This window comes from Labeo rohita, chromosome 18 (assembly GCF_022985175.1).
Source record: "Labeo rohita strain BAU-BD-2019 chromosome 18, IGBB_LRoh.1.0, whole genome shotgun sequence".
NCBI lineage: Eukaryota > Metazoa > Chordata > Actinopteri > Cypriniformes > Cyprinidae > Labeo > Labeo rohita.
Genome location: NC_066886.1, coordinates 28,951,195 through 28,973,065, shown reverse-complemented (window position 1 = coordinate 28,973,065; position 21,871 = coordinate 28,951,195). Strand labels below are relative to the sequence as shown.

Sequence of the window (21,871 nt, the reverse complement as noted above, 5' to 3'; positions counted from 1 at the left end):
CAACCACAGCGTCTCAACGGAAAAAAACACTGCGCTCTCAAGTGCTCACAGCTGGGCGTTTCGGCAGAGCACCTGGCATTTTCAGCCGGCCAAAAAGCTTTGGTGGATACGCAGTCTTAGGGTATGTCGAAAAACTCCCATTTCATTTTCTTCTCGAACTTTAAAATCGTCCTACATCGCTGCAGAAGTACCGACCCTTCATCCTCGGCTGGGATCTTTTAAAACCACTGCATTTTGGAAGTTCAAACTCGCGGTCACATTAGAAGTCCACTATATGGAGAAGATTCTTTAAGTGTTCCTAAAAAACACAATTTCTTTTACGACTGAAGAAAGAAAGATATGAATATTGGATGACAAGGGGGTGAGTACATTATCTGTATATTTTTGCTCTGTAAGTGAACCTCTTTAAGAAATGAAAGTGACCCAGCACATCTTGCCATTAAAAAAAAAAAAAAAAAACAAGTATACCCAGTGCAATCAACTGTCCATATACGTAAAAAATAGCAAATGGAAAAACAGTTCTTATTTACAAAGTGAGATGACTCAAAATGATGCAGACACATTCTTTAGTAAATGCCAGTGTTCCATGTCAGATACAATACGACCAACTTCAATAAAACTGCATATTTATATGCATTCAGCACCATTTGAGATGCTGTTACAATGTTGTAAATTAGCATTTTGCTGTGACTTCATCTTATGAGATCAGCAGTGCAGTTCACTGACTGACAGGTCTTGAGAGTCTTTCAGTGTGTGTGTTTATATATACAGCGTCTCAAACAGCAGACTGGAGTTTGCTCACGTTTCTCTGATGCATACTGTGATGTCTGACCAGCTCATCTGAGCGGGCGAACTTTTTCTGACAGCTGGGCCACCGGCACGTAAACGGCTTCTCACCTGACAACCACGAGAGAGCAAATTTTATTGATGCACTGTAATAAAATTAATCCATATGCAACAAATAGTTCAAATGGTTTTGGAAAAGTTTGAAAAAAAAGGTTTACGCACTTGTTTTACCTGTATGAGTCCGAGTGTGTGGGTCTTAAGATGGTCTGAGCGGGAAAACTTTCTTTGACATGTCTCACACTGAAAGGGTTTGACGCCTACAGGAGCAAAGCAGGACATAGAAAGACAGACAGCTGTGGTGGGCGTCACATACTTTATACAAGTGATGGATTCATGACAGCTGGAATTAGTGGGTGGGCCTCAATCTAAAGCATCTGATTGGACAAACGTCTGGATACGCTCCTGAGCGCAAGATGTCAAGCCAAGAGAAAGACTAAATTTTATATTCTAATAGCTTATGTAACATTTAAAGGAGAAGTCCACTTCCAGAACAACAATTTACAAATAATCTACTCACCCCCTTGTCATCTAAGATGTTCATGTCTTTCTGTCTTCAGTCGTAAAGAAATTATGGTTTTTGAGGAAAACATTTGAGGATTTTTCTCCATATAATGGACTTAATTGGTGCCCCGAATTTGAACTTCCAAAATGTAGTTTAAATGCAGCTTCAAAGGACTCTAAACGATCCCAGCCGAGGAAGAAGGGTCTTACCTAGCGAAACGATCGGTCATTGTTTTAGAAAAATAAAAATTTGTATACTTTTTAAGCACAAAAGCTTGTGTAGCACAGACTCTGGGATGCACGTCCATGAGGCTACAAATTAGTAATGGGTCATTCTTGAACGATTCTTTCATTTTGAATAAATCTTCAATGTGAACTGGAAAGAACGAGTCGTCTCGGGGAGTGATTCGTTCAGTCACGCATGCGCAACATCCTATTAGATTCTGTACTGGAATTAGTTCACCTGTTTCGAGTCTTCGGGTTTTTCGAGTCGTTGGTTCATCTTATGGGGCTGTCACGTGATGAACAAATGACTCAAACCCGAAAAAATTGTCAGATAAGAGGTGAGGTGAGCTAATCATAGACTAAAGACCCAGGTAAACAACAAATTAATCTTTTCTGTTTTTATAGCATTATAGTTTTGTCTTGTTTGTAGTGTGATCAACATTTGTGTAAGCAGTAGATGTGTTAGGGAAGTAAATATAATTTTGCTATTTTTTATTAATATTTTACTAAAACGACCTTTTGACTTGTTTCAATAGTACGTAGTGTCGTGAACGCGCATCCCAGAGTCTGTGCTACACAAGCTTTTGTGCTTAAAAAGTATAAAAAAATGTATTTTCCGAAAAAAAATGAATCGTTTCGTTAGATAAGACCCTTCTTCCTTGGCTGGGATTGTTTAGACCCCTTTGAAGCTGCGTTTAAACTACATTTTGGAAATTCAAAATTGGGGCACCAATGAAGTCCATTATATGGAGAAAAATCCTGAAATGCTTTCCTCAGAAACCATAATTTCTTCACGACAATTAAGAAGACAAAAAGACATGAACATCTTGGATGACAAGGCGGTGAGTAAATTATTTGTGAATTGTTGTTCTGGAAGTGGACTTCTCCTTTAAAGAGATAGTTCACCCTCATGTTGTTTCAATTTTAAGTATTTTAATGATGTTCTTACTACTTTTCTGGGCCTTGAACGTGTCAGATGTTCAGCATTATAAATAAACAATGTTACTAACAGTTTTGTTTTTTTCAGTAGCGAGTAATCAAACAAATTACTGTTTCCCCGCCGTTACCGTTACTTTCAATAAAATGCGGTGTTACTATAATTGATTATAATATTATTATAATTTTATTTTTCAGTTAATCTGAATGAATGCACAGCGTACCTGTATTTGACGAACCGTAAACTCTAGTGTGAAGGCACACGACTAGCCGTCGCTTTGTCTCACACACACACAAAGAAATATACAGAGCGACAGAGTCTTATATACCATGCAGAATTTATGCGCTACATGTAAAGATTATTCTTTGTTGCATTTTCCTCTCAAAATAATGGAGATCCTTTGGAATTCTTCAGCTTTTAAGAACTGCCGGTTTCTCCGGTAGCAGGCGGAACTAATGTGCAAACGGCAATCTCATTGGCTGGCGCTCAGCTATTATCATCCCTGTTTTGATTACAGCAAATCAGTTCAACGCAGACAACGTGATTAATATTCATGAACCCAGCAGCTCATTATTGCTTAGTGTATTTTATATTGTTATTAGTAGCAGAATTTGTAGTATCTTTGTTATAGTATCAGTATTATTTTTAGTTTTTTCTCCTTTTTTATAGAAACACTAAATTACAAACAATATCTTCAGCACCACTACTAGTCCTAAGTTCAATCAACATGACAAATATGCATTCATTCTTGGTTATTCTAATTACTAAAGTTCAATGCTAAATTATCATACTGTCATATTATAATGCTTGACTGACTGATGCTAAATGTACTTTCAGAAATGTAAAAAACTCTGCCATTAAGCTTACTATTCTTACTATTTGTGAGAAGTAACCAGTAACTATAATTATTTATTATAATTATTAATTTTTTTGTAAAATAACATGCCCAACACTGCTATGTATGTCTTAAAAGCTTAAAACAAAACAAGGGTGAGTAAATAATGACAAAACTTTAATTTTTGTGGGTGAACTGTCCCTTTAAGAGTAAACTATGCTTATACATGTATTGTAAAAACTTTAATTTGCTGTAAAGTTGCTTTGCAATAATATGTTTCGTGAAAAGCCCTATACAAATCAATTTGAAATGAATTGAATTTAACTTAAAAATTAAAGGTTCCAAAAGGGTTTTCTTCGGCAGTGATATCCTAAAACCACCATTTTTAGTTTCCTTTCAGTGAACTGTTCTTCACAGAACCATTTTTCTTCGTATAAAGAACATTTTAATAATCTAAATAACCTTTTATTCCATTATAAAGAGTATTTTGTAGAATCAAAAGGTTCTGTGTGAGTGAAGCTTATAAATGACCTCAAAGCTACTGGATTAAAAGCCACAAAATGTCCATATTTCTGTCCTGGAGTGTTTTGAAGAGTAAAGACGTGTCTAACCTGTGTGTCTGCGCTGGTGTCTCTTGAGTTGGTCAGATCTGGAAAACCTGCGGCCGCAGCCTGTGTAGTCACACTGGTAGGGCTTCTCACCTGAGCATGACAGAGAACAAGGTCAGAACAATAATGTCTGATGTGTGGACATGACTGTAGTCTCTGCCATTAATATGAAGCTTCCACTAGGCGGCGCCATTTGAATATTTTGTTTTGCTCTGAGCCTCATACATCAGACATTTTTCTGTGAAACTGTACGTGCCATGAGGTCACAAATTACTCACTTCCACATGTTTCTTAGTAATGTTGGTGATTCTTGTGCAACAGAGACAAATAATTTACTATGGTAACATTACACCAAAATAGAGATACTCCAGAGGTAAACTGCTATTAACAACAGTACCATCAAAAGAACTGAATCAAAAATGACAGACTCTGACAACTTTAAAACAATTTGAAAACCCATATTGATCTATTATTGTTTTACTGTATGGTCACTGTGGTTCTGTGATAAAAAATAAAATTAATTTTATACAAAATTTCCAGCAATAAACATTCACATTTATTCATTCAGGAGACACTTTTATCCAAAGCTTCTAATTATTCTAATAATAACGATAATAGAAATAGATCGATCAGTTTTTGTGCAAACGAAAAACATTTCAGTAACACTTTACAATACATTCCCATTAGTTACTAACACTAGTTAGTGCTTTACCTAACAATGAGCAATACATATGTTACAGTATTTATTCATCTTGGTTATTATTAAGGAGAGACACTGCTGGCAAAAACACTGTTTTTTCATGCACCTGTCAAGTTTGAGATTTTGGGCTTTTTGGTTTTTCAAAAGTGTTTTTTTCAGACTAGTAGAAAGAAAACATCCAAAAGACACTGTTAAGTGTTTCTTTTATAGCACTTTATCTGTTTGTGTCAATAGATTTCAATTGCAGTACATATTTTTAAAAGCCGTTTTCTCATAATGAGTTTTTTCTCCTACATTGAGCCATAAATCTCCACTTCAGTAACACTTGCACAAATCAGACTTTACATTTTTATTCCTGTCTATATCCTGAAGCTTTTTACAGAGGGATTTGTTCGTATATAATTTGCTTGCTTTTATACAACATTTTATTCTCTCAAAAATTGTGAAAAATATATTGTTTTCTGTCTGTTCTAAGTATTTTCTGAATTATGGAGTGACAAAATGAGATATCAAAAAATTCCCTCTGTAAAAACATTTGACCCTAATATATGTAAAAAAAAAAAATAATAATAATAAAAATAAATAAATAAATAAAAATAAACAAGAATTTTGAAACGGACTTCATCCAGTGTTTAGATTTTTGGACTAGAAATGTATGCAAATGAGCAGATATTTCATTAAATAATGCCTCATTTGCATATTTAAACCTAACATTTTAGAAAGCTTGTAATAAAAAAAAAAAATGTGCCTCGCCTTAATTACCGATTCTGATGGTCATTGTTAGTTCATGTTGTCAACTAATCTAACAAATGAAAGTTTACAGTAAAGTAAAACCACTACACTGATATTCTGTGATAAAAATTAATCTAATTGCATATTTACATTTATTCATTTAGCAGATGTTTTTGTCTAAAGCATTTTACAGTACATTTTTCTGTCTTCTAATTAATAACAACGAATATATCCGATTTTTGATGTTTGATAACAATTTACAATAAGGTCTCATTAGCTGATGCATTAACCAACTTTAACTCACAACTAGTTTTATATTTGCTACAGTATGTGTTATCATTAGTAATCTTAGGTCCATTAGATAATATTAACAGATACAACTTTTGATTTCAATAATGTATTAGTAAATGTATTAAAACCTGTTAGTTTATTTTAACTAATACAATTAACTAATGTTAACAAATGAAACCTTTTTGTAACTCTGTGTAAACCATAATGCTACTTAAAGTTATTACCCATTTTATTAATGTTTTCCAATGAATAATAATTGTTGTGCAATGACTAATGTTTACTGTAAAGTGTCTTTTTTAGGGTGTGCCTTTACTTTTTTCAATTAGATGAGATAGTGCAGTCAGGTTGCCGTGAATACCAGAAAAAAATTATCTCCTAAGTGAGTCCACGCTTACTTTCAGTGGAGTGCGTGTGTGCTTGTGTGAATGTGTTGATTCATGGTTGTGAATCATGGCTGTTATCAGACTCACACAGTCACTAGAATAAAATCAGACATTCCTGAGAACTGGAATTTGAATGTCCAGGGACCTGATCTCATGAATTTATGTTTTTGAGCAACAGAGAAATTTTCACATCTTCTAATTTAATCAGTATCTCTTATTTGAGGCTTGAAAAAATAGATCCATGTATGAATTATGACTGTTATGCATATTGCATAACACCATAAATCTTACCTGCTGCTCTTTTTAAGAGGAAAAAGATCTCAGTCTAGACTATAAAAGCAGGATTGTTTGTGACCGTAAAATGAAACTATCGTCCGCATATGGTGGCGTCTCACCTGTGTGTTTTCTGCCGTGCATCTGCAGGTGGGACAGTTTGAAGTATCTCTTACTGCAGCCGGGGTAAGAACACATGAAAGGCCGTTTCTCACTGCTCTCTGATGATTTAATGGAGGGAGTGATGCCTGGTACTCTCCGCACATCCTGGAGAAAAAAAAAAAAAAAACTAAATAACTGGCAATCAACAAACTCTATTTGCCAATTCTGCTGCACTTTGAGCCCATGTTTGTTTTAACTTCTGCATTACCAAACCCCGGATGAGTTCTGCATCTGAACAAACCCTCTTATCTTGAGGCCTGTTAAATATCAATTTAGCTTTTAAAAGCCTTTAGAGGAAAGCTTTAAAGTAAAGTTATAAACATACATACATGCACACTATTCTCTGGACAGTATCAGCTTTCTCAAGCTCTGATGGATGTTGATTCAGGCCAAACACACACTAGAAACTGAAGCAGTGTCATGTCCTCTAGACTTCAACACATATAAAGCTCTTTTGCAGGCTTGACTAATCAAATACACACTTTTACTCTAAACTTCACATTTGAGGTGAGGATGGTGTTCGCCATCGTGGCCTTGTGCTTGGCTAGGAGACGGAGGAGAAATTCTTACCAAACTTTTGAACGTTTTATATGTATACAGTTTACATACACCTTGCAGAATCTGCAAAATGTTAATTATTTTACCAAAATAAGAGGGATTATAGAAAATGCATGTTATTTTTTATCTACTACTGACCTGAATTAGATATTTTACACAAAAGATGTTTACATATAGTCCAAAAGAGAAAATAAGTTGAATTTATAAAAATTACCCTTTTCAAAAGTTTACGTACGCTTGGTTCTTCATACTGTGTTGTTACCTGAATGATCCACAGCTGTGTTTTTTGTTTAATGATAGCTGTTCATAAGACTATTGTTTGACCACAACAGTTAAACTGGCCGCTGTTCTTCAGAAAAAATCCTTCAGATCCCACAAATTCTTTGGTTTTTCAGCATTTTTGTGTATTTGAACTCTTTCCAACAATGACTGTATGATTTTAAAATCCATCTTTTCACACTGAGGACAACTGAGGACTCATATGCAACTATTACAGGAGGTTCAAACGCTCGCTGATGCTCTAGAAGGACAAATTATGCATTAAGAGTCGGGGGGAAAACTTTTGAACAGAATGAAAATGTGTACATTTTTCTTATTTTGCCTAAATATCATATTTTCTTCATTTCTTCATTTCTTCATTTAATACTGCCCTTCAGAAGATACAGAAGACTAAAGTTAAATTTACCCTGATATTTACATTTAAAAAAAATGTCACCCCTGGCTCTTAATGCACTGTGTTTCCTCCTGGAGCATCAGTGAGTGTTTGAACCTTCTGTAATAGTTGCATATGAGTCTCTAAGTTGTCCTCAGTGTGAAAAGATGGATATCAGAATCATAAAGTCATTGTTGGAAAGGGCTCAAATACACAAAAATGCTGAAAAACCACAGAATTTGTGGGACCTTAAGTTTTTTTTCTGTTCAGGACAAACAAGTGATTCATGAACAACTCTCACTAAACAAAAAAACACAGCTGTGGATCATTCAGGTAACAACACAGTATTAAGAATCAAGCGTATGTACACTTTTGAAAAGGGTAATTTTTATAAATTCAACTATTATTTTCTATTGTCGACTATATGTAAACATCTTTTATGTGAAATATCTTATCCAGGTCAGTACTAAATAAAAAATAACATGCATTTTGTATGATCCGTCTTATTTTGGTAAAATAATTAACATTTTGCAGATTCTGCAAGGTGTATGTAAACTTTTGACCCCAACTGTATATATATATAATGATTATTATATGTAATATATAATAATTCAGCATACTTTATGGCTATATTATTGTGAGAATCTGTGTGTGCACAGGTGAAATGTACATGTGTTTGAGTTTGTCTCTGTATTTTGAGTCCGTGTGTTTTGCAGTCACCCACCTGTACTCCTCTGAACACACCATGAGTGTGTATGTGATACTGAGTGCTGCAGCTGTACAACAGCGGCGCTGCTGCAGGCGCTTCGGCCTCATAACCACTACTGTGACTAAACACAAATCCAAAGACAAAAGAAAGCATTATACATGACAGATAAAACAAGAGCACTCACAGAGAGCAGAGAGACATGGATTATTCAAACAGAGCTCATATATTACAGAGTAAATATGACCCTAAGATAAGAATAAGATTCTCAGAAAAAACTGATTTAAACGTGTTAATAGCTCCGCTATGAATCAGCTTTTCCTTCTTATTAACAAAAGGATGTTGTTCTGTCCAAAAACAACTGTGTAAAACTGTTTCAACTGTCATAAATGATAGCAAGGGGGACTGATGGTCTGGAGGGGGATTTGTAGTGTGGGCAGTAACTGATGAAGAGCTGAAGACTTATAAAGCTTCTTCTTTGTCCGACTCGCTTCACATCTCAGACTACACAATCAGCCATTGCTGGTCCAGTCCTCCCACAGCCCATCCATTCATCCGTTCAGAAGATAAACACCCTGTTGTCATGGCATTGGGGGTGAGGAAGGTGGATACCAAATCTTTTATCTGGACAGCCAGCATAAATATTCTGCCCGGCGTTCCAGTCACCTATTCCAGTGGCAGAGTTCATCTCTCTATAGACAACCACATATTCACTCAATGACTCAAATACAGAAACAAAATTCCCACAATGCTGTGGGACTTTCCCCTCTGCCCTTCTGCATCGCTTCATTTCAACATCTTTCTGTCTCTCACACACACACAAAAACAAAACCACCCCAGACTGCCTCTTCAACACATCCAAGGTCAGACACTCTATCTGAGCTGGACGGTTGACTGAGCAGGATCCATTCCTATCTCCTCTGCTGTCACCACAGAATAATTCATACTCCTACTTCAGTCTGTAATTTTGTTTCAAAGGACAATGAGGCCTTCCTTCAAAACAGACACTAATTAGAACAGGGAACGGCAGAGAAGATGAAACGAAGATGAGAAGAGAGGTGAGGAGGATGTTAAAAATGTGGGCTGTCTTTCTCTCCTTCTCAAGGAAAAGAAAAGATTGTCAAGGAAAGGAAACAGAAGGGTAAAGAGTAAAAAAGGAGAAGAAAGGGTCCTAAAGGGAAGAAAAAAGGAAAGTGTTGTAAAGAAAAGGGTTATAAAGAAACATGATGTAAATAAAGGAAAGGAAAGAAAAGGAAAGGAAAGGAAAGGAAAGGAAAGGAAAGGAAAGGAAACAGAGTATGGGAAGAGTCAAAGACAAGTGGAAAGGTCTCAAAGGAAAGAAAAAGAAACGAAATTGTAAAGAAAAGAAAACAGTTACAAAAAATGAAAAGAAAGGAAAGGAAAGGAAAGGAAAGGAAAGGAAAGGAAAGGAAAGGAAAGGAAAGGAAAGGAAGTATTAATAGTCAAAGAAAAGTGGAAAAGTTCTCAAAGGAAAGAAAAAGAAATGAAATCGTAAACAAATGGAAAGTTGTAAAAAGTGTTGTGATGGAAACGAAAAGGAAAGGAAAGGAAAGGAAAGGAAAGGAAGTAAGAGACGAGAAAGGGGTCTTAAAGGCAAGAAAAAGAAAGGAAAGGGTTGTAAGGAAAGAAAAGAAAAGGAAGTATGGGAAGAGTCAAAGAGAAGTGGAAAAGTTCTCAAAAGAAAGGAAACTGTAAAGAAATGGAAAGAGTTGTAAAGAGAAGTGTTGTGAAGAAAAGGAAAGGAAAGGACATGAAAGGAAAAATGTCAAATAATCTGGGAATTTCTTTAAAAGCACAGGTGTTGATATGAGAGGGTCTGTACCTCTTTATGCTGGGTGTCAGTGAGCTGACGGGATTCCAGGCAAGACATTCCAACTGAGACGTCATTTGGTAGAGATTATCACTGCCAGGACAGAAGAGATAAATCACAGTCATGTGACCTCACTTTTATTGCTCAGCTTCTCAAAAAGCACAACACTTGTAAAAAGGAAAGAACAACACCAAAAATAGGAAAGAAAAAGCAAAAGACAGCAAGAGAATTTTGTTTTTTCAGTCAATATTTATTCATGCCGTGTTTTTATTTCTGGCTCCTAGACTGATTAGAATTGCAGATTGTCAGCAGTGTGGTGTGCTTGTGTCTCTTTCTCATAATCATTGCTGATTCATAGCTGTTTTCTAAGGAAGTAGCAAAACTGGAAGCTTGTTTGCCACTGTGGAAACACACACACATATCTGCGTTTTACCACAAGTTGTGAAGTGCTGTATCTTAGCCAGCTCTTACGCGGTCCAAGTTGGCAAGTCAAGTGCCAGGCACAGTCATGTATTAATGTGATGTCACACTGATTTCTGAGTATTGTAGGAAGGATTTGGGGAAATGATATTGACTCATACACTGTCTTTCCCTTGTCTGTGGCCTCAAGTAGCAGTTTTTAAAGGCCAGCCAGTTTGAGGTACAAGACATATCAAAATACACAATTGTTTATTATTAAACAGTAATAATGATAATTGCATAGCTGTTGTATCTATAATATAATATAATATAATAATTATCAGAAATCATAAAGAATAAAGAAGTCATGGTGGTGTTTCATTATTACTTTATGACTGGTTGCTACATTGCGTCCCAATAAATTGCTTTCCATTACAGCTCATACCAGTGTTTCAAAATGCAAGAGTCCGTTTCTATGCCAAACACTGATGAAAAATAAGGTGGAATTTCCCTTTTCGCTCCCCTCTAATCTCACTTTGTTGGCAAGAAACAGAGGTTTGTGAGGTCACCGGAACACACTGCTATAGTACCATGGTTGATGCAAGTGTGTGAGTGAGTTTGTGTAAGTGTATTTTCTGTTCATGGATTCCAAAACTGCTCAGAGTTCCATACAGAAAGAGGAATAGTGGGGATGCTTCAATCACATCTTATCAAAACTGAATGATTTATTTTGGGTTCTGTAATCTCCTTTTTCTCTAAAAACATGAGAGTAGTATTTGAAGAATGCATACTAATTCCTGCATCACTGATGATCAGATACATTTCCCTTTAACTGCTTCTTCTTCCTCATCTTTCTTTCAAAGGAGAAGTCCACTTCCAGAACAAAAATTTACCGATAATGTACTCACCCCCCTTGTTATCCACGATGTTCTCGTCTTTCTTTCTTCAGTCGTAAAGAAATGATGTTTTTTGAGAAAAAACTCCCATCTCATGTTCTCCCTCAACTTCAAAATCGTCCTATATCACTGTTTTACCTTTTTGTTATGGGTGGTATTGTTCACTTTGCAAATACTGGAACTGTACTTCTGCAGAGATGTAGGATGATTTTTAAATGATTTTTGAAGTTGAGGGAGAAAATACGATTGGAGTTTTTCGACATACCCTAACTGTCTTGAGCCAGAATGCACAGAGTTCAGGGACAGCAAGACAAGACAAGCATTTAAGATTAAAAAGTATTCAAATTGTATTTTTTAAAATGAAAATAACAATCATTTCGCTAGATAAGACCCTTCTTCCTTGGCTTACAACCACATTTGGGATCGTTTGATGCCGCATTTAGACTGCGTTTTGGTAGTTCAAACTCGGGGCACCATATCAGTCCATTATATGGAGAAAAATCCTGAAATGTTTTCCTCAAAAAACATAATTTCTTTTCATGAACATCATGGATGACAAGGTGGTGAGTACATTGTCTGTAAATTTTTGTTCTGGAAGTGGACTTCTTGTGATGTACATTTGAAATGTACACTGCTGTTCAAAAATTTGTTTTGAAGAAACTGATATTTTTTAACAAAGATGCATTAAACTAATTGAAAGTCAGAGCAAAGATATTTATAATATTACAAAAAAAATATTTTAAATACATGCTGCTCTTCAAAACCTATATACCATTGTTTCCACAAAAATATTAACTTTGTTTTCAGATAATAAGACCTGTTTCCTACACAGCAAATCAGCATATTAGAATGATTTCTGAAGACTGGAGTAATGATGTTGAAAATTCAGCTTTGATCACAGGAATAAATTACATTTGAAAATATGTTCAAATTAAAAATATTTATTTTAAATTGTAATAATATTTCACAATATTACTGTTTTTACTGTATTTTCATCAAATCAATATAGCCTTGGCAAACATAATTATTGAGATTTTTGAAAAATGTAGTTTTCAATGGTAGTGTAAATTGTTACATACTGGTTTACTGCTCAAAAATAAAAGCATAGTAATGACAAGAGGATGACAGAATCTAATTGCTATTCCTATCAATGCTCTTCTCTCCTCATAATAAAGTTCATCTTTTGAATACATAACTCTTTCTCTCCATCCTCTCTTGTCTCTGGGGAGGGCCAGGCAGAAAAGAGAAGAGGAATTTGGAGGAAACGGGCAGTAGATCACTGTGAGTGTATTTTGGCCTGCTGAGAGCTGCTGTGCAGTTCTTAACCTTTGTGCAGACAGCAAGACTCACAGCAGACTTATTCAGGATTTATCTGAGCCATCCAGACTGGGCCTCACTGACGCTCAATTCAGCCACTCACAAACCAGAGGGGGCTGTGCCACGGCGAAGACACAAATCATCAATATACATAATTTACTTCTTACACTAATTAATGTGCCTTGTTAAAGAATGTGCTGAGTTCATTACAAGTTCAGTTCTATCAACACCGTATATGATGATTACCACTGAAAAGAAACAGTGAAACAGTTGTTTTTACACTTTAGGGCTTGATCTAATCCATATTTAATATTGGTTAAACAACATTTAATTCAATTGTCCATTTAATCTTTAATATTTGGCCATTTCTTTATGATAAAAAACCTACAGCCACTGTAATTTCTTAAATATTTGGACACCAAAACTCAGAGTGAGGATTTAAACTTTTATGTTGAAATCGCGATTCTCAATCGCAGTTAGCATATTGAGAAAAATATTGATGTATTCTCCTGTGTTTGCGTAGGTTTATAAATGATTTGCCTTTTAAAACTGATGAAATGGTGCATGTTGCGTTCCCAGATGAACCTTACAATAAACACAAACTCAGAACAACATGCAGAGACGGAGTTTGAGACGCTCCACACATGTAAATGATAACAGTTTGCGTAGCAGCATTTACTGTGAACAAAGCCACTCTGAGATGCAGGTACGTAACCTACACGCATGTAAATAATTAAAGCACATATATTAAACCTGCATTGGGTATATTTATTTAATTGAATCGTAGCGTTTGTGAATTCTTAATAGCATTATGCTTTGTGATTTTTAAATGGGTTTAATATGTGGAATGCGCCACTTCCGGCCTTTTGCTGATTACTGGACATGGGCAAAATGCAATCAAGGATTTTTTAAAATCGAATACTTTAATAGAAGTAAGAAATCCCTGCAGCCCTAATCATGTGTATTGCACCTAGAGTTTCATGACTAAACTAGATATGTGTTAATGTGGAAATAATTTGATAAATTTATTATTATTATAAAATAGTTGTTTACTGCTAATATATATATCCAACTTCGCTGCTGAAAAAAAACAGCTAAAACCAGCCTAGGCTGGTCTTAACTGGTTTTAGCTGGTCTCCGAGGTCTAAGAAAGTGGCCAGAACCCCTCTAAAACCAGCCTGCCGACCAGCTAAGACCAGGCTGGATGACCAGCTAAAACCAGCCAACCAGCTTAGGCTGGTTTTAGCTGTTTTGTTCAGCAGGGTTACTATATATAGTTAATATATATCCAATTTTTCAATTCCTATCATGACCATGTAAAGCCAGTACAACATTTAAGTTTTATATGACACAAGAAAGGGTAATTATATTGTCCCAGCAAAACCAGAAGTATATCCTTATCAGTAGTCCCAACAGTAAAACAATGATCTAGATCAAGTGGTTCTCAATCTTTTTAACTCCACACAAGGCTGCCATTGTCCACAATAATATTCAAAGGCCTGTGACTTTTCCAGTTGATTGTTATTTACTTGATAAATCAAAATGTACTATCATAAAATGTATGAATGCCCATGCAGTTTTAATATTTAAAAAATGACATGACTTTTCTAGGTCTACAAATCACACTTTTAAATTTGGGCAACCGTATATATCTAGGTTTCTCTATCTATCTATCTATACACACAGTCACACACATACATACATATATAACGTCCCTTGCAAAACTTTCCTGATGCAAAAAAACTTTGCTTCATGAGCTAATCTCAAGAAACATAATATAAGGATCTAAAAATGCATTCCATGGCCCATTTAAGGCTTGTTTGTCTTATTTTAAATCATTTTAAGTCGTCTTGAGGAACCTTGGAAATTTGAGAACCACTGGTTGAGAACCAGTGATTTAGACAATATATGGCTTTTCTGCTTTGAATCCTCCAGAATGCCTTTGAGATTTCTGCATGTTTTTACAAATCGTGTGACAAGCAGAAATGGTTTTCTGGGGCACGTCTCATATGCTGTTGTTAGATAATATCCAGGAATATCCCTTTATTTTAACAGCTGCATAAACAATTCGGCGTATTTTTGTAACTTCTTGTAATTTGTGACTTCTTCCTCTGTGATGCAATTTATTGCATTTTTATTGTTATTATTTTAAGAATGATGAATCACACCTAACTCAAGTAGCGTTTCAATACTAATAATTATAAAAGCATGTAATGCTTAATTATGTCTGTTATTACACTGTGTTTAGTGTGATAAGCAAAGTACCTGTTGATGCTATTTCTCAACAGCAGGGCCTGGCTGTCGGGAGGACTGTGGCAGCCGTAGACAGGCGGTGGGATGGTGTACTGCTGCTCACCTGCATATACACAAAATCAAAGTGCTATTACAACACTCAAAGAGCATATATATATCAACTTCTCAAAGTCTTCAATGTCCTCATGCTTCATTTTTCCTGTTTACAAATGAAACAAAGCATTTTACAGTAGAGCTAACAGAGAGTGTGGCCTCGTCTCTACTGCGGTTATCCAAACAGCACAGGGCTCCCTGAGACCATAAAGCAGTCAGCAGAATTTCTGAGAGCACTCTGTTCATTTCTAAGGGCAATAGACAGGGAATCAGTCCCTCGGCAGCACTAAACATTCTTCTCCACATCCACAATTCTGCTTCCTCCTCTCAGCTGCCCGAAAAAAGTGGTGATAATTTATGCCAGCATAATTTATGCTTAATGAACTTAGAAACTGTCGTAATACAGTGTTTTGAGTGTTCGAGGAAGGAGACGGAGAGGTGAAAAAAGAGCGAGAGGGAAAGAAATCCGAATATTTACTGCCCTGACATTAAAACTCCATCTGACACTTCACCTCGAGATGATCCTTGCGGACACAGTGATCTCCAGATATCTATTCATCTTATTTGTCATACTATACTTAAATACACACTCACAAATTCACTCTGTCCTGCACAGTCCTTTTAAAAACAGATCTTCTCTTGGAAATCATAAGAACTGGACACATAATTGCATGCAATTCAATGAAAATGCATTACAGTTTAATTTTATATTAATGCAGTTAGTTCAATGTACAAGTGTTTGTTTATTTGTTTGTTTTTTGACCCATTTTTACATGCAATTTCAAAATTATTTCTATTGTCATTTAAAATATGGTTAAAATATACTGCTGAATGTATTAACAAGCATTTACTTTCTATTGAATCTTATGTTATGTATTTAAAAAATATTTGTAATTAAACATTTGTCATGATGAAGTTGGAATTTAGAATATTTAAAATATATTAATTTCAAATGTAATATCAACTCTACAGTAAAATTAAAAAACAAGCTTTACATCTCTTTTAGTTATGTTAGTTATTGTGCACTACATGAAAGCACGACAAAATATTAAAATGAAAATGTGCTTTTAAGTAAAACGTTTATTTTTACATTGCATTTTTACTTTTTTAAAATATTGTAAGATCTGAAGTACACTAGAAGTGCATATTTGATACAATTCAGCACATTTCTTTTTCACAAGCAAGTGCAAAGTATTTAAAGGTGAAATGTGTGATAGTCGTAGTAGCTCCGCCTCCACACTCACCCCATTGGCTGTTGCTGTGTTGGGCTGGTCAGAATGCTTACACAAACAGTATTTACACTTGAATCGTAATTTACTCATTTATTTAAAGGCATTTATTGCTTTATAGGTCACACTGAGAATGTATTTTCCTTACCCATGGTGCTTTGTGGGGACATGGGGTCCTCGTGTTTGAAGGTATTGTTGGGGAACGGTGGAGAGTGGTGAGCAGGTGTGTGTCCGTAACTGGGAGCTCCATCCAATGCTACTGTTCCATAACCTGAGAGAAAGAGACAAAGAAAAACCAATTAGTGTTTGTTTGTTCTCAGTGAAATCCACCTTTTCCATTTCAGCTGATTCTATTCTTCCTATTAAAGAATTGCCCGTTGTTTAAAAATAGCTAAAAAAGTGTTCTAATGCAAGGAGTCATCTGAAAATGGCCTAATATATACAGAAAAGATTCCACTAATACGCCTAACAAAATTCATTAAGTTATATAATACGCATCCCTCAACAACAGACTTATAATTCATCTGGTGCATAAAGCCGCTCGAGACCAATAAGCTTTTGCAATCAATCAATTTGTCATTGTAAATTTTCCTAAAGTTAATCTAATGATAAACTGCACAAGTAGATTTGGGAATCATTGTATGCGCTGCTTTTAAGCACACACTAGACATTTGTATCGTGAGATCTCAGATTTAAACGAGAAAAGCTCTTCAAGATGTTCATGTAGTGCTCAACACGGAAAAAAAATGCCAGATTGCAGAAATAGACATTGTGTGAGACTACTGCATGTGCAATGCTTGTTGCATAAAATGAACAGAGTTAATATAAGTAAGCCATTAAGCTACAAGACTACAGAAATGGTCATAACATGCTTCCTTTTAACTTTAAAATCATTTGACATTTTTGTATACAAAAAGATTCAAAACTTAAGTTTTCAGTATTTATCCGTTTGGTTTAATGTAAACTACTTGTTTAATACTTTAGGAAACATTTTAATTTAGTTTCCTTTAGAACATCAGTTCTAATGTTTTAAGGACGTCAGAAGTGCCCTTCATACAACAAATATTGCAACAGCAAGACAAAACGGAAGATCTAGGATGTTTATCAAAGCTGACGCAGCAGATTTAAAACCTTTATACAGAATGCCATTTCATTAAAAAAAAATGTCAGCTGAATAGTACTGTTTTGTGGATTTTACGCTCAAATTGAGAAGTGTATTTGATTTTCCTTGATTATCAGTATAAATCACATATTCAAAGATATTTTATTTCTATGAAATCTTTTAGATGATTTCAGATTATTTAATAAATTAAACTGCTGATGTACTCTGCAAGTCATTTAATAAAAAAAGCATATGTTTAACATAATATGATGCTAACGTAACATAATTAAAATAATTATTTGAACAATTACGTTTATTATATAATTAAATGCATTATTATATTTAGAATAAAATATTACAATCATTTTAAAAATAAGTTTTCACTAATGTGTAATATTTAATTTCATTTAATTGCTTAATTAGTGGACTTTTTGGAAGTAATATTTTGAGAACAATAAAAGACCCTCTAAGCAATTTGGTTTTAACATCACCGCAAATTTACAATCACACAGCAGCTTAATGCAAAACCTCAAACACCTCATGTCACTCTGAAGATTCACAGTCTTTATGTTTTTGACACCAACAGCAGAGACAAATAAATTTTGTGGCTGTGAGCCACGAGCGGGACGGCTGTCTCACCCTGGTTGCGTGGGGCAGGAGGGGTGTCCATGCAGCCTGGCAGATAAGGCCCACTGGAGAACGTCCTGCTCTGGCTGGATGGAGAATCAGCAAACGCCCCATGCATCCCTGTGAGCTGCCCCGAGAAGTGTACGGTGAAGGCCCCCAAACCGCAGTGCGGATCCTCGTGAGGGTCTGTGGGCCCCCAGCCCGGCTCCTGTTTGACGAAGGAGTGGGAGGGAAGAGATCCGTACGGGGAGGCAGGGTGAAAGTCCAGCATCTGTCCCCACTGCGGAGCTCCGCCGACGGGCAGGGAACAGTTTGCGTTCGGGACCACTGGAAGCAGGGCGCTCAGGTCTCTGACGTCCGATCCCATCAGGGCGCACGGTTCTGTCAGCATTTAGGAGGATTGTCTTTGTTGCAACACCCTGCAGACTAGATTTCAAGAAGAACCTGCACTTAAAGCTACAGGAGAAATCAAAATCTCAAAGAAAGGATCTTGAAGAGGTCCTACAAGGTGTCCGGTCCAGCAGAATGCGCGTTTATCTGATTCTCGGATGGGAAGCACTGGTGAGATGTTTGGTGAAGCGCATGGGAGAGTTTGAGCAGGAGTAACTTCACTCTTGTACATTTGTCTGGGTCTGTCAGCTCTAAAAACCACCCCACCATCTCCAGAGGAGGAGTCAGAGCTCGGGGTTGTGAAAAAAATCACTTCTTCTGTACCTTACTCATCTTTTACTTGAACAGCACTTTCAGTCCTCGTCTGACTAATGCCTGGATGTGTGTGCATGAATATGAGTGTGTGGGTGGGTGGGTGGGTGTGTTTGTTTGTTGTTTAGTTAGCATGAAACCTTATTGTGTAAATAATGTTCCTCAGAGAACTTAAATATGCACTTAATTTCATTCAAATGTTTATTAGTTTTAAAAGTTACACTCTTAAGAATGAGTGTTCTTTACTAGTTCCAAAGAGCCTTTAACATCCATGGGAACATTCCATTGCACAAAATGTTCTTCATAGTGGAAAAAGAAAAAAAAAAAAAAGATCTATTTTCTATTTTGGAAGAGAACCTGAAATTATTCTAGCACATTATTAGCATCACTGTGAAACACCCTTTTTTAACTTTTAAGAGCGTATAATAAGCCCAGTTGTTTTCCCATTTGTTTTTCCCTTGGATCTGAATTGTAAGTGCAATGTATGTTTAGAGTGTACTGAAATGAATGCAGATAAGGGTCTCCAAGTGTTGACATTGTGTTCTCTGTGGGGAAGTATAAATGAGTGCTATCTTAGGGATTTGGGTTGTCAGAGTGAAGATTCAATTAAGCTGATGGATGTGCACTGGGATTGGGCAACGCTGTTGTGAAATACCAGCACCGTCTGTTGCCTGTTTGAAAAAAAAAAGAAGAGATCTGAATGAAAGGCAAAAGGGGAATTTTTTATTTTGTTAGCGAAAACTTGATGCTGCCTCAGTCAGTGTGACATAATAAACATTTAATTAATTTATGCATTTACATATACACTAGTATAAAATATTTTAATGTTTATAAAAGAAGTGTCTTTTTCTTATGGCTGCATTTGATCAAAAATCCAGTAGAAACTGGTAGAATTATGAAATATTATCACAATCTGAACTAACTCCTTTCTATTTGAATATATTTTCAAAATATATTCAAATAATTTATTCCTGTGATCAAAGCTGAAATTTAAGCTTCATTACTCCAGTCTTCAGTGTCACATGATCCTTCAAAAACCATTCTAATATGATGATTTGCTGCTTAAGAAAAAGGTTTGAAGTTTTGAAGAGCAGCATTTTTTTTAAATATTTTTTTTTTATCATTATGAAAATCTTTACTCCGACTTTTGATCAATTTAATGTATCTTTGTTAAAAAAGTATCAGTTTACATTTCAAATGTACATCACAAGATCTACATGCATTGTATGGACCAACAACAAATTAATGAAGATATAAATTTTGTGGTAAAATATTCCTTAATATAAAATATGTAATATAAAAAAATTAAAATATATCCTAATATACTAATCGGCTGCTCAAGTAATATTTCTATTGTTATCACTTTTGCTCTTATCTCTTATTATATAAGGCTTTCTCAGTTAAAGCAACTAGCGATCAGAATAAGTGAAAAGATGTTTTCAAAACCCCAAAGATTCCAGAATATGTTAGTTTTTACCTTGAAATATCAGTTTCAACTTGTACACTTCACTTCTAATAAGGCACTTCTAATCTGATCGCAAATCTGGAAAGTGAAAGTAAAAAGTGACTGTGCATTCAAAAGAAGTTTCAATGCCCCACATATTAATATCGGCTCCCTGATTAAATATATATTTTCCTCCCTGTGTTTCCTTCCTGCTACTGAAATGAGTCGCTCTGTAAAACAGCCAATCAAAGCAGAGCACATCATTATTATTCTTCACCCTTCCAAATAATGTAACAACAGACCCTTTTATTCTAGGGACAAATCCCAGGGATGTAAATGGACATGTAAAACCATTTCTGGAGAATTTTTGCCCTTACCTAAGCCACATACCTTATATGTAGATATCAGAGAACTATTTAAAATGTTTTCAATGCATTCTATGGCACCTTTAAAAGGGTCGTCAAATGCAAAGTTCACTTTTACATGTTGTTTGAACATTAATGTGTGTTGGCAGTGCATGTACAAATCTACCCTATAATGATAAAAATCCATGCAGTGGTTTTTAATTAATCTGTAAAAATAATATCCCCTTTTTCAAATCGAGCCAATCTCAGATGCCTGTCGGTGTGGCGTTTACTCCCGACATCTGAGCTGCTGAAGATGCAGTGGATTAGGTTTGTTTGTGAAGGGAATGCACCTCCTGATCTACATAAAAGGTATATGTTCGTGCAAATCATTCGTGATCCAGCTTCACCTATGGCAGAAGTGAGTATAAGGGGTTTATTATGAATCTCTGCATTCACCTTTCCTAATAACATGCTAGTTAGTAAGTCTAGCGGCTAAATGCGGCTAAAGTAAACAGGCTCGTCACTCCACCAGAGTAGAGAGGGCCGGGGCGAGCAGAGCTCATTTGCATTTAAAGGAACAATCCATCAGAATAGGATGATTTTTGCAGAGCTTATTTTGACAAGGTAAAAAGGGTGTTGTTTTACACAACCATTGAGAATTTTTAACCAAAGTATATTATAGACTTTTCATTAAGACCCTAAATAATCATATCAACTTGTGGAAAATGGGCATCCGATGACCCCTTTAACTGGAATTATGACTGAAAAAAGACTCTTAAAAACTACCTACAGTTGCTTTAAAGCCACCATAAATCAAAATGCACCATTCTTACTTTTTTAATGGAATATTGAAAAAAATATTATAAATTACTTATCTGTGCACACATATATATATATATATATATATTTTTTTTTTTTTTTTTTTTTTTTTTTTTTTTTTAATTCATATCCACCTTATTTTTCCCGTAAGAGTGGGCGTGGCCATTTGTACATTTTATGGGTGTGGATTTTTTTTGCTGCTTAATATTACAAACTGGTGTGTCTTACCATATTACTTTAATGTATTATCTTAATAATGACCACACTGGTTTGTAGTGCAGTTTTATTGTTTTTACTGTACGTTGTTATTCTACTCATTATTTCTCTTTAGCGGATAATGAACCGGAAGTCTCAACCATAGGCTTACTTCTGCATTAAGGAAAATAACTTTTCCTCCCTCTTG

At 35.5% G+C, this 21,871-nt stretch overlaps 1 protein-coding gene across 1 annotated transcript; it reads right to left on the bottom strand.

The window, feature by feature from the left end:
• Window positions 1-354: 354 nt before the first annotated feature.
• wt1b (WT1 transcription factor b) lies at window positions 355-18,942 on the bottom strand. Its single transcript, XM_051134426.1, is given in 10 exon segments — window positions 355-897; window positions 1,018-1,036; window positions 1,039-1,103; window positions 3,956-4,045; window positions 6,454-6,598; window positions 8,428-8,533; window positions 10,253-10,333; window positions 15,118-15,208; window positions 16,576-16,698; window positions 18,169-18,942. Coding segments are annotated over 10 exon segments (1,221 nt in total). The 5' UTR covers window positions 18,548-18,942; the 3' UTR covers window positions 355-775.
• Window positions 18,943-21,871: the final 2,929 nt, after the last annotated feature.